This window comes from Dromiciops gliroides, chromosome 5, assembly GCF_019393635.1.
Source record: "Dromiciops gliroides isolate mDroGli1 chromosome 5, mDroGli1.pri, whole genome shotgun sequence".
In the NCBI taxonomy this organism is placed as follows: Eukaryota; Metazoa; Chordata; class Mammalia; order Microbiotheria; family Microbiotheriidae; genus Dromiciops; species Dromiciops gliroides.
Window position 1 is genome coordinate 149,239,725 of NC_057865.1, and position 14,496 is coordinate 149,254,220.

General features: G+C 35.7%; 1 protein-coding gene across 1 annotated transcript in view; it reads right to left on the reverse strand.

Moving 5' to 3' along the window:
- The window catches only part of FAM185A (family with sequence similarity 185 member A), an 84,749-nt gene that overhangs the window by 23,757 nt on the left and 46,496 nt on the right, over positions 1 to 14,496 (reverse strand). The window contains exons 6-7 of the mRNA XM_043968708.1: positions 13,653 to 13,748; positions 9,816 to 9,950 (exon numbers count right to left, since the gene is read on the reverse strand). Of these exons, the coding sequence (XP_043824643.1) occupies positions 9,816 to 9,950; positions 13,653 to 13,748 (231 nt within the window). The remainder of the gene's footprint in view (positions 1 to 9,815; positions 9,951 to 13,652; positions 13,749 to 14,496) is intronic.

Sequence of the window (14,496 nt, forward strand, 5' to 3'; positions counted from 1 at the left end):
GATATTATAAAGGAGGCACAAATAACTTGCATACAGAAATTTATAGGAGATTGATATTATTCCTAACTGGAATGATCAAAGAAAGCTTATGGGAGCCCAGCCAAGAGGACACAGTAGGAGGAAGCAGTATAGCCTAGCTACCCCAATTATATGCCAGTAAATCTGACAACCTAAGTGAAATCGAAGAATATTTACAAAAACATAAAAGTTCCCAGATTAACAGAAGAGGAAATAGAATACTTAAATAATCCAATCTTAGAAAAACAAATTGAACAAGCCATCAATGAACTCCCTAAGAAAAAATCCCCAGGGCTAGAAGGATTGTTTCACAAGTGAATTATAACAAACATTTAAAAAACAATTCCAATACTATATAAACTATTTAGAAAAATAGACAGAAAAGGAACCCCATCAAATTCCTTTTATGACACAAATATGGTGCTGATACCTAAACCAAGAACACAGAAAGAAAACTACAAACCAATTTCCCCAATGAATATTAATGCAAATATCTTAAATAAAATATTAGCAAGGAGATTATAGCAATATATAACAAGGATCATATACTATAACCAGGTGAGATTCATACCTGGAATGCAGGGCTGGTTCAGTATTAGGAAAACCATCAGATCAGCATAACTGACCACCTCAGTAACACCCATTCCTTTTTAAAACACTAAAGAACAAAGGAATAAATGGAGGTTTCCTTAAAAAGATAACAAGTATGTATCTAAAACCATCAGCAAGCATTATCTGTAATGGGGATAAGCTGGAAGCTTTCCCATTAAGATTGGGGGGGAAGCAATTATATCCATTATCACAATGATTCAGTACCCTACTAGCTATAGCAGTAAGAAGAAATTGCAGGAATAAGAAATAAGGAATAAGAAAAGGCAACAAAGCAATACAATATCACTCTTGAAATATGATGTGCTAATATAGAGAATCCTAGAAAATCAACTAAAAAAGTACTTGAAATAATTAGCAACTTTAGCAAAGTTGTAGGATATAAAATGATAAATAAATAAAATAAAAATAAAACCAGCAATTCTATAGATTACCAACAAACTCCAGCAGCAAGAGAAAGAAAGAGAATTCCATTTAAAATAATTGTAGATAATATAAAATACTTGGGCTACCTGCTAAGACAAACCCAGGAACTATATGAACACAGTTACAAAACATTTTTCACACAAATAAAGTCAGATTTAAACAACTGGAAAAATGTCAATTGCTCATGGATAGGCCAAGACAATATAATAAAAATTATAATTCCACCTAAATTAACTTACTTATTCAGTCCCATGCCAATTAAACTGCCAAAGAAAATTTTAGTAGAGCTATTAAAATAATAACAAAATTCACCTGGAAAAACAAAAGGTCAAGTATATCAAGAGAATTAATAAAGGTGACCTAGCTGTATCAGATCTCAAACTGTATTATAAAGTAGTAATATTCAAAACAGTCTGGCAGTGGCTAAGAAATAAGAGTGGTGGATCAGTGGAATACATTAGATACACAATACACAGAAGTAAATGACCATAGCAATCTAATTTTTGATAAACCAAAAGAGCCAAGCTTTTGTGGTGAGAGTTTACCATTGGACAAAAACTCCTGGGAAAACTGGAAAGCAGTTTGGAAGGAACTAAGCCATAGACCATCATTACACAGGATGCCAACATGGGGTAAAAAAATGAATAAATTATTTAGAAATAAGAGGTGATATGACTAAAATAAGGAAGACCATTTCTTACACCATTACCAAGATCAGATCAGAATGGGTACATGTTTTAGACATAAAGGGTGTGAAATGGGAAAATTAATAATTATAGACACCAGTTTTGGGTAAGCATATATGAATTTATCAATATTATACCAGTAAAGGACTGACCACGTGTCTCCCTAATTTCTCATGGTCTCAGGCTACTTGGTGGAGAAGGCAGAGAGAGATATTCAGCATGCCAGTGAGCACAAGAGCAGAAGCAAGGAGAAACGTGACCAAGAGACCCACATGGTCTCAAGGAGATGAGAGAGAGAGAGAGAGAGAGAGAGAGAGAGAGAGAGAGAGAGAGAGAGAGAGAGAGAGAGAGAGAGAGAGAGGGAGAGAGCACAAGACAGATACCATGTGGTTTCAAAGAGCCAAGAGAGACAACATGGCTACCTGTCCAGGGATTTTATCCCTTTTCCATAAGAGGCGGGTCGTTATACATCAATCAAATCTAACTGAGCCATAAGATTTGATTCCATCAATCCTCCAGCAATCTAGACAAAAGAATCTATCTCCATTTCTTTTGTTTACTTGGATTTGTCCTAGATGAGATTAGATGAAATACTCTCAAGGAAAACTAGACTTTCTGGAGTGGAGAAAGGACTAAGAAAGTGATCTCTGGGTCCCCCAAGAAACTGATTATTAATAATTATTTTCTCAACAGGAGTGATAAATCAGGAGAGCAAGGGATAGTTTACCTGTCATTTCTATGGAGAAGGGATCAAAACAAGAGATAAAGAGCATTATAAGATATAAAATGGATAAAAGGTTTTGCACAAACAAAACCAGTGCAACCAAGATTAGAAGGAAACAAAAAAGGTGGGTGAAAAAACTTACAGCAAGTTTCTCTGATAAAGGTCTCTTTTCTCAAATATATGGAACACTGAGTCAAATTTATAAGAATACAAATCATTCCCCAACTGATAAATAGCCAAAGGATATGAACAGGTAGTTTTCAGATAAATAAATCAAAGCTGTCTATAGTCATATGAAAAAAATTTCCTAAATCACTATTGATTACTTAGGTACCATCTCACACCTATCAGATTGGGTGACATGACAAAAAAGGAAAATGGCAAATGTTGAAGGGGATGTGGGAAAACTGGAGCTATGAACAGATCTAACCATTCTGGAGAGCAATTTGAAACTATACCCAAAGGGTTATAAAAATGTGCATAGCATTTCATCCAGCAATACTACTACTAGGTCTATATCACAAAGATATTTTTTAAAGGGGGGAAAAGGACCTATATGTACAAAAATATTTATAGCAGTTCTTTTTGTGTTGGCAAAGATTTGGAAATTGAGGGGATGCCCATAATCAGGGAATGGCTGAGTAAGTTGTGGCATAAGACTGTAATGGAATACTATTATGCTATAAAAGAAATGATGAGCAGTATAATTTCAAAAAAACCTGGAAAGCCTTACACAAACTGATGCAAAGTGAAGTGAGCAGAGCCAGGAGAACATGGTACAGAGTAAAAGCAGTACTATATGAAGATCAATTGTGAATGACTTAACTATTCTCAGAAATATAATAATCCAACATACTTCCAAAGAACTCATGATGGAAAATGCTGTCCAACTCCAGAAAAAGAACTGATGGAGTTTAAATCCAGATTGAAGCATACCATTTTTCACTTTACTTTTTTCATATTTTTTTGGGGGGGGTGGGTTCTTTTTTTCTTTCACAACAGGACTAACATGGAAATATGTTTTGCATGATTGCACATGTATAATTTACTGTCTCAGAGAGGTAAAAGGGGAGAGAAGGAAGGCAAGAATTTGGAACTCAAATTTTTAAAATGAATATTAAAATGTTTTTCCATGTAATTGGGAAAAACAAAATATTAAAAAAAATCTCTGGTAACTACTGAATGGGAATAGAAATGCACAAGTTTCTTGATTGTTCATGGGACCTTTAAAAAACCTGACTGAATTAGCACATAAATACTTCAAAAGATGCAGAAAAGCAGAATCATTAAATATTTGTTATGAATTGCAATGCAATAAAATTATATTCAATAAAGGGCTACTAAAGAAACAGTTGAGAGGGGTGGAGCCAAGATGGCGGAGGGAAGGCAGTGACTTCCCTGATCTCTCCCCAAAACCCATCCAAATACCTTCAAATAATGCCACAGGGCAACTGTTGGAGCAGCAGAACCCAAAAAAGGACAGGGTGAAATAATTTTCCAGCCAAAGACAGCTTAGAGGGTTGGCAGGAAAGGTCTGTTGTACAGGGGTGAGAGTGGAGCACACTGAACAGCCCCAGCCCCAGCCCCAGAGAACCAGGCCATGGGAGCCTCTGATTCAACTGTGGCAGCAGCTGCTTTTGAACTCAGCCCACGGATGAAGAGAGGAGCTCAGGGCACAGTTCAGACCCAGACTGGAACAGCACTTCCAGGGCCTCTGAGTCTTTGGTACTAACAGCTTCTTCTGAGGTTTGGCTCATGGACTGGTGACAGGGTTAGGCGGTTGGCTGGGGTGAAGTGGGCTGTGGTCTCTGCTGGAGTTGTGGCAAAGTGCCCAGGTTCTGATCCCATGGGCACATGTATGCCAAGCTTCCAACCAAAGAGAATCAGATTTCAATCAGACATCTGCTTCTGGGTGGAGATGAGTAGGCAAAGAAAGCAGTGGACTATACAAAGCTTTTCTGGGGGAAAAGTCGACCAGAATACTCCCTCAGAAGAAGAGAAACAACAAACTCAAACAAAAAACAAAGTCAAAGCTCCAACATCCAAAACTTCCAAGGAAAATATGGATTGGTCTCAGGCCATGGAAGCACTCAAAAGGGACTTTGAAGAGAAAGTAGGAAAGATAGAAGGAAGCTTTAGAGAGGTGGAGGAAAGAATGGAAAGAGAAATGAGAGTGATGCAGAAGAGTCATGAGAAAAAAGTCAACAGCTTGAAAACCCAAATGGAAAAGCAGATACAAAAGCTCTCTGAAGAAAATAATTGACTAAGAATTAGGATTGAACAAATGGAAACTAGTGATTTTATGAGAAAGCGAATCAATATGAATAAAAAAAAATAGAGGGCAATATGAAATATCTCCTTGGAAAAACACCTGAACTGGAAAACAGATCCAGGAGAGATAATTTGAAAATCATTGGACTACCTGAAAACCATGACCAAAAAAAAGAGCTTAGATACCATCTTCCAAGAAATTATCAGGGAAAATTGCTGTGATTGATATTCTAAAAGCAGAAGGTAAAATAGAAATTGAAAGAATCCACCAAACACCTCCTGAAAGTACCCTAAAAGGAAAACTTCCAGGAATATTCTAGCCAAATTCCACACCTCACAGGTCAAAGAGAAAATACTGCAAGCAGCTAGAAAAAAGGAATTCGAATACTGTGGAGCTACAGTAAGGATAACACAAGATCTAGCAGCTTCTCCATTAAAGGATCAGAGGGCATGGAATATGAAATGAGGGCAAAGGAACTGGGACTACAGCCAAAAATCACCTACCCAGCAAAACTGAGTATAATCTTTCAGGAGGAAAATGGGACTTCAATAAAAAAGAGGACTTTTCAGGCATTTATGATGAAAAGACCTGAGCTGAATAGAAAATGTGACTTTCAGGTACAAGACCCTAGAGAAACATAAAGAGGTAAACAGGAAAAAGAAATCATGAGGGATATTAAAAGATTAAACTGTTTACATTCCTACATGGGAAGATGATACTTCTAACTCATATGAACTTTCTCATTATTAGGGCAGCTGAAAGGAATGTACTTAGACAGAGGGCACAGGTGTGAATTGAGTATGAAGGCATGATATCTGTAAAGCATTTATTTTTTGTTCATCCTTGTTTTTCGTGGGGCAAGCTGGGTGAGATGGCTTATATTTGGGGCTGGATTTACGCTCGGGGCCTCCTGGGTCCAGGGCTGGTGCTTTGTCCACTGTGTCACCTAGCTGACCTATGATAACATCTTTAAAATAAAAGGGTAAGAGGAATGCACTAAAAGAAAGGAAAGGGAGAGGTGGACTGTGGAAAAGAAGTTTAATTGGATCAAAGAGAGAATAACATACACACTCAAGTGGGTATAGTAATATATTTTGCCCTGAGAGAAAGTAGGAGGTGAAGAAAATAAGGGGGAGAGAGGTGAAGGAAGGAAGAGCAGATCGGGGGAGGGCTCAGTAAAAAGCAAAACACTTTCAAGGAGGGATTGGGTGTTGGAAGATAGAAAATAGAGTAAATATCAAGGGGAGGGAATAAGATAGAGGATAATACAGTTAGCAATAGTAACTGTGAGAGAAATAATGAGCAGGATATCACAGAAGGATGTATGAAAAATACAAACCATGAACAGAAGAACTGAAGGTATCTGAATACAGATTGAAGTATAGTTTTATTTGTTAGCTCATCTTTCTAAAGTTGTTTTGGTTTTTTTGGGGGGTGGGGCAATGAGGGTTAAGTGACTTGCCCAGGGTCACACAGCTAGTGAGTGTCTAGTGTTTGAGGACAGATTTGAACTCAGGTCCTCCTGAATCCAGGGCTGGTGCTTTATCCACTGTACCACCTAGCTGCCCCCTCTAGCTGCACATGTATGATATATTGAATTGCTTGATTTCATATGGAGGGTTGAGGAGGGAGGGAGGAAGAAAATTTAGAACACAAAGTTTTAAAAAATCAAAAGTGAAAAAATTTGGTTTTTTTAATGTGCAACTTGGGGAAAATTCTAATTAAATGAAAATAAATTTTAAAAAATAAAGTAAAAAAAAAAGAAACAGTTGAAAATTAACTGGCAACTGACTTAATCCTAAAGAATGGGTGGGTCAAAGAACAAATTGTGGAAATACTAATTCATTAAAGATAATGACAACAAAGAGGAAACACCACAAATTTCATGACATAGTCAAAGTTGTTATTTTTATAAAAACTATAAATTTTTTACTTTCTTTTAAATAATTTTGGGTTCCAAATTGATTTCTTCTCTCCCACTCTTTCCCCCCACCCTCTGAGAAGGCAATATAATATTAGTCATGTGAAATCATGCAAGACATATTTCTGTATTAGCCTTATCGTTAAAAAAATAAAATGAAAAATTATACTTCATTTTGCCCTGAGTTCATCAGCTCTCTCTCTGGAGATGGATAGAATTTTTTCATCATGAGTCCTTTGGAACTGTCTTGAATCACTATATTGATCAGAGCACTTAGGTCTTTCACAGTTGATAATCATTACAATATTGCTATTAATTACTTTGTACCATGATCTCCTGGTTTTCTCACTTCACTTTGCATCAGTTCATATAGGCATTACCATGTTTTTCTGAAATTGTCCCCTTCATCATTTCTTATAGCACAATGATATTCTAACAATCATATGCCACATCTTATTCAGTCATTCCCCACTTTATGAGCATCTCCTCAATTTCCAATTCTTTGCCACTACAAAAAGAGCTGCTATAAATATTTTTGTACATATAGGTCCATTTCCTTTTTCTTTGATCTCTTTGGGGTACAGACCTAGTAGTAGCAAAGTAGTTGTCAAGGGGAATTTTACATCTCAAAACCGCTTGAGAAGAACAAACACACACGTCTCCCCATTTCACCCAGACGAGATGTGCAGGAACTTCTCACAGGTATAATATAATTTTTGATTAGCAGGTCTAAACACTTTCATAATTTCATTAATAAAAAAGAGAAAGAAGAGATCAACAAACTGGGAGTGCAACTAAAAATATCTAGAAAGTTAATAAATTACAAAATTGCAATAGAAATCCTGCAACTCAAAAAAGGGAGACAGTTTTTTTTTAAATCATTGACTTAATTAATAAATAAAACTAAGACCTTTAAAAAAAATAAAATAGAAAACCCATTAATTTGATTTTTTTAAAATAGGAAGAAAACCAAATGACCAGTATGAAAAATAAAAAAATATATATTTGAAAAAAATGGAAGAAATAAAGTAATTACTAAAAACTATTTTGCTTGATTATATGCCATATGTATGACAATTTAGATGAAATGGTTTAATACTGACAAAAATATAAAATGTTCATACTAACAGAACAAGAAATAGAGGACTTAACCCAATCTCAGAAAAAGCAACTGAACATTCCGTAAATGAGGTCACAAAGAAAAAAGCCCCAGGACAGATGGATTTACAAGCAAATTCTATTAAACATTTAAAGAGCAATGTCAGAAAAGATAGAAAAAGACAAGTCATACCAAATTCCTTCTATAATACAAATATAGTCTTGATACCTAAACCAGGAGTCAAGAGAGAAAGAAAACTAGAGGCCAAGATCCTTAATGAATATTGATGCTAAAACTTTAAATAAAATATTAGCAAGGAGACTGCGACAATATATCATAAAGATTATCCCCTAAGACCAAGTTGGATTTATACCCATAATTCAATGCTGATTCATCATTAGGAAAATTATCAACATAATGGGTCATATTAATAAGAAAAACAAAAATCACATGATTACATGAACAAATGCAGAAAAAGCTTTTGACAAGACATAACACCCATTTTGGGGCGGGGGGGGGAACCTCACTAGAAAACATAAGGAATAAACAGATCTTCTCTTAAAGTGATAATTAATATCCATTTAAAATCAAGAGCCAGTATCAGTATTAGACTTATACAAGAGATCAAAGAAAAAGGAAAAGGACCAAATGTACAAAAATATGTATAGCAGTTCTTTTTGTGGCACTGAATCAACTGGGGAATGACTGAACAAATTGTGTCATATGAATGAAATGGAATATCATTGTGCTGGTAAGAAATGACTATTTCAAAGAAACCTGAAAAGATTTGTATGAAGTGATCTACTAAGGTAAGTAGAACCAGGAGAACAGTTTATACAATGATAACATTTGTAAAAGCAAAGCACTTTGAAAGACTTGAGAACTCTGATCAATGACATGAACTACAATTTCAGAAGACTCATGAGGAAACACGCTACACACCTCCTTCCTCATGGAGGGATGAATTCAGGGTTCAGATTGAGACTTATTTTTTAGACATGCCAGACCACGCATATTTGTTACAAGAGGTAAATCTATCAGCTTTATGATCTCTTTTTCAAACCTAAGATATCAGGTATTTCCTGTTGGATTCAGTGTCCCTGAATTTCCAACCAAACCAAGAGTCTGACTACTGAGACTTTAGTTGAACCTGAATTGATGATATAGAACTTATTTTAACTATTATATTTTTAGTTAGAACTATATTACCATACAGAAGCAATGTGGTACTAGATAGAGGACCTGACTTTGAATCAGCAAGGCTTGGGTTCAAATGTTGCCTATGATATGTACTGGTGATGTGATCATGAGTGGTACCTTTCTAAGAATATATGTAACAGATAAATTGCAATGTACATGAGTGGAGGGAGTTTCAACATTGGAAAAAAGCACAAATCCAAACTTTCTTGCTCCCCCAAAATACACATACATAATATTTTTCCATGTCTTTTGACATGTAATAAGAATAGTTAAAACCTAAACTTGGTCCTCTTTAGAAAATATTTCCATATTTCTATTTAATATCTTCTGGGTAAGAAGCATTTCTGTGCCTATATACTTTATTTCATTGTCTATGCTAGTGATGTCCCGATAAGGGTTAAAAGAAAATACTCCCAACTAAAGGAAGCAAGACAAGTAGAGTATGAACTCTTTACTTCTGTGCAACTGAGTCTTCTGGATAGACCATACACCAGCAGTGAAACAATGGTACAACCAACAAATCTTTGTGATCCTATAGACCACTTTTGAGTCTTGAGTTTTAGCATATATACTTAACTCCTTTTTTCAAATCATTTCTGTGCCAGAAACTGATTTTGTCAATGTAATCAAAGGAAAATCTTGGTCACATAATAAGCTATCTATGGGTAGTTTAATAATAATACCCAAAATAAAATATCTGGATCAGATTATGTAGAGCAATAGAAGAAAGAAGTAGTGGAAACTAGGATGTCACACAGGAAGAAATTAAAAGCCATAAAACCATAGATGAATGTATGATATTCATATTGTAGCAAGGACAATGACAATTCATTAGGAGGAAAAAAATGTAACTTTCTTACCATTGATTGTTACACCATTGTCTTTTGGAACTTCTGTCACTTCCTGTAAAGTGATTTCTGGATTCACATCAACTTTGCTCCCAGACAATTGCAAATGAGCTTTGAGAGAGGAAGGGACTTTGACTGTAATAGACCCTGGAATGAATTAAAAGACTAGGTTATCCATGCAAACAATTAAAAAATGGAATGTTCAGACCCCAGCCTTTTCTCTACCCATTTAATTTAACAAGTGAGTGTTTCTATTCCTCAGTATATTTTCCCTCTATACCTTTCCCTTACACATTTCCATTGTAATCTCTTTTCCTTGTCCCCAGCTATATAGAGAACGATCAAGGCAATTCTGAGAGCACATGGTATCCACATTCGCTTCAGGCCAATGAGTCATGAGGTCATTATAAGCTACCATTTCTTCTGTAAACAGCACCAGCCAGCTCACAGTCCCAGGAGAAGATGCATAGTCAGCAATTTACTTCATCTGCAGCTTGCAGTCAAGGATTGCTATTATTTCCTCATTGATGTCAATTGTGTTTTATGAATCATCTGTTGGAGAAAATGCTACATAGCCTGCAAAAGCCCGAGGCTGGATTCATGAACCCATTCGTGATCACACTCAAAGCTTTAATGGAGTTATTCCAAATGTGGCTTAAATAAAGTTGGACCACCATATTCATTGTATATACACGTTTGGAATTCTGGGGACTGAGGACTTTTCGGTCACAGGATGCTAGACCTGGAGATAGAAGGGACCTTAGAGGCCACCTAGTCCAAGCCTCTCATTTAACAGATGAGGAAATAGAGGCCCAGACAGGTGAAGTGACTTTTCCACAGTCACAGAGGTAGATAAGTATCATAGGTGGGATTTGAACTTGGGTCGTGTGGCTCCAGAACCAGTGTGCACCATACTTTACCACTTGGTTTCCAAGATATCTTAAGAAAAAAATTTTCCTGTTGTATAAGAATTTTTTTTAACTCTAAAGGAATCTCATAAAAAAAATGTGATGATGTAATAAGGTACCTTAGAAAAGTTGTATGTAAAAGGTTTCTTGTTTTAATAGTAAGGGACTATTATTCTTTTGGTCAGACTTCATTCAATTTTTTAAAGTACCTAGAGCAAAGGATGAAACCTTATTTTTTTGTACAACCCTGATTTTCAAGGTCTTGCTGAAAGAAATCAGAACGATTCTCTGGTTGCTTATAGGAAACTTTTCTTTTCTTTCTTTCTTTTTTTTTTTTAAATGTAGCACTTATTATGTGTGCCAGGCACTGTGCTAAGTTTTTTTTTTCCCTTGGGTGAAGCAATTGGAATTAAGTGACTTGCCCAGGGTCACACAGCTAGTAAATGTCAAGTGTCTGATTTGAACTTAGGTCTTCCTGAATCCAGGGCCAGTGCTCTATCCACTGTGCCACCTAGCTGCCCCTATAGGAAACTTTTCAAAATACTTTTAACACTGGCTAGACCATAAACTCATCAGTTCCTTTCTGTTTTAGCGGCTTTCTTATCTAGATAGTGTGCAGCAATCAACACACTTTTAAGATACTCTTAAAAGATTGCTGATCCCATCTTCATGAACCAAGATGCCCAGGATGAGATACAGAGTACATTATGAAGATTAAATTTTGAATGCATTTTTAAAGGTCCTAATTGCTCATTTTCCATATAGTCTATTTAGTATCAGCCTTAGTTATATTTAAGTAATTCCACATCTGGTAAGGAGAAAACTAAAGAGGTCTGCAAATGACTGGCAACTGAAAATAACTGAGCAGAAAATATACTTAGGGAGTTATGCTCATTCTTATTTTTTTCAGAACCCTTTGTGGTTTGAAGGTAATGCTGCTGGAGTCATTTCAAGCTTGGGAAAGATGATTACACCCACTCTTTTGCAGCCAGGCAAAAACAATAGCATATAACCCACACCATTTGAAAAAAGTTATAAGTGATAAAATAGTCAAATCTCAAGTGTGAATACTGAACAGAGCAAGATTCTTCCCATTTAGGGAGATGTAAGCCTAGGTTTAAAAGAGAAAAAAAACCCATGAAACACTTTTTTCCCTGGATCTTTTCCCCCCAAAATAAAAATCAGCAAGCAAAACAAAATACACAGGACTTCCATCTCTAAATAGGCCAGAATCTTGAGTGGTCCAGTGTTAGTTAATAACCATTCTCTTCTAGCAAGAACCTAAAGCTTGGAATGCCTATTTTTGGCATATCCTCAACACATTACAATTTTCTCTGACCTGGTAATCACTCATAGTTATTAATACCAATTCTTCTGTCTTGAACAATTCAAAAAGGGAATTCAAACTGTCATCTTGTTACTTTTTATAAGGTAAGAGGGAACAAATATCCTTTACCTCTTTTTCCACATATGCACAAGAGGTTAAAGTGACTGGTGCCGTACCCTGGATAAGATAGTGGTAGAATTCGAATGGATTCCAGACGTCTTGAGTCATCATTCCACCACAAAGTTCTATATTGCTTTCTGCTATCCCCATCAGACATAAGATTTCCATGTGGAATTAGTTAACAGAAATGAAGACTGAAAATTTTGATCTCATTTATCTTTGTGCTTCTGCCAATAACATAATCCCAGTAGGAGAAAAGGCAGGATTGCAATCCTACTATGTTATGTCATCAGGGAGGTTACTGGAACAAAACCAAGTAATGATCAAATCAAAGTCTTAGGCAAAAGTCTGATCCAGTGCATGGGGATCAACAATGATTTTTTCTCTTCCATTCTAACAAAACAGGAAAACCATTCTGATGTGTGGAGCACTAGTCATTTTTACTTCTCTTTCTACTAAAAATTAAAGGTGACAGTGAAAGAACTTTGTAGTTAGAGGTAGCAAATCTGAGTTTGAATTCTTATCCCTCTCTGACATGTGACCATGGAGATGTCTCTTCCTTACTTTAAGTCTTAGTTCCCTCATTTATAAAACAGAGATGCTAATGTCATACTTAGAGCTACTTTTAGGAATGTGCTTTGCAAATCACAATGTACTATATAAACACAAGCCATTACTGCTATTTTTATTCTGAAGTTAAGCAAGGAGAAATGGTATTCTAGCTCTGAGTCCACACTACTTTCTACTATATTCTACTATTACTATACCTAGTAATACCAAGGCTTAAAGCCTTGTTTTCATCTAGATAATGAGTATAATGGCTACTTCAGCAAACTAATGGACCCCTACAGAAAAAAATCATGCCACATACCATCATGAAAAAAAAGAACAGAACTCAACTGAATTTATGTAAACAATGACACTTTTAATGAGATTTGAGTATGGGCTATTTATGTTGAATTATTTTTGCCATAAATTAAATTTTGGAAATGTTCTATAAATGCTATTTCAAGAGCCCAACCGGAACATCACCAAAAAGGTCCCATGACAATATATACTTTGTGAATCATAAGCTAGAGCAATGCATTTTCCAAAATATTTGGTACCTAATGTAAATTCTAAAAAACAAGTTGGTGGTTTTTTTTTTAATCTTTCAAAGTACTCTTTGCTATACACTAGAAAAGTACAAAAATGAAAAAATGTTAAAATCCACAATAATGATTATCTACTGAGGCAAGAGATCTGAAACATTTTTTATTTGTGGTGGCAAACTGGAACTGGAGAGTGGAGAGGATGGTAAACGGTCTTCATGAACATTTTCTGGGATGAAATCTAAATGCCTGAGGGTACCTAGAATGTCGTATATAGATCTGCCCATGTTAAATTATATAAAATATATAAATGTTTCAGTATAAACAGACCATTTGTTTCTTGAGTATTATATATAGCTTTCTGTACACTTTATGTCACAAGAATACATTTCAATCTACTAACCTTTATGGGATTTCAAGTCCACATTCCCCATTTGGCTGACATAAACATCTACAGCACCCTGATGTGTTGAAGCTTTTAGGCATCCATTTAATGAATCTGGAAAAAAGATTACAAGGAGAAAGTGGTTTAGTAGTGATACATCATTTTTGTTAGTAGAAGAAGAATTTTAAATCTGAACTGAAGGGAACTTTAGGAACAGGATAAGAAATGAGGTTCTAAGGTTCATTCTAAAGAACACTGATGGGGGCAGCTAGGCAGCGCAGTGGATAAAACACCGGCCCTGGATTCAGGAGGACCTGAGTTCAAATCTGGCCTCAGATACTTTACACTTACTAGCTGTGTGACCCTGGGCATGTCACTTAACCCTCATTGCCCCTCCCCCCAAAAAAAGGGAAAATGTGCATATTTTGTCACCAGGATAATTTGTACTCTCTCACGACTGATAGAGACTGGAAATATGCCTTTTATTTGAATCAACTTATTTACTGCTTATGTACATACCATGAGTCAAAGCTTAAGTTGAGAAGTTAAGCTTTTGCAGATAGGAGATGATGCTACACTTCATAAGGTACCAACTAATTTTTTAAAACTTCTTTAATATCACTGAGGAGGACATGCCACTTAAAATGTAAAATTGAAAAGTCGAATGGGCTTATTATTTTAGTCAACAAGCTTAAAGAATTGTGATTTCTTATTTATTCTGAGGAAGGAAAAGGAAAAACAAGATGTCTCTTTCACAGGTAACTCTTTTCAGTTCTTTTTTTCCTTAAGTAAGTAATAAACACCAGATTTTAACATCTGAAAAGCTGCACTATAATAATGGCCCCTCAGAGACTGTCAGGAG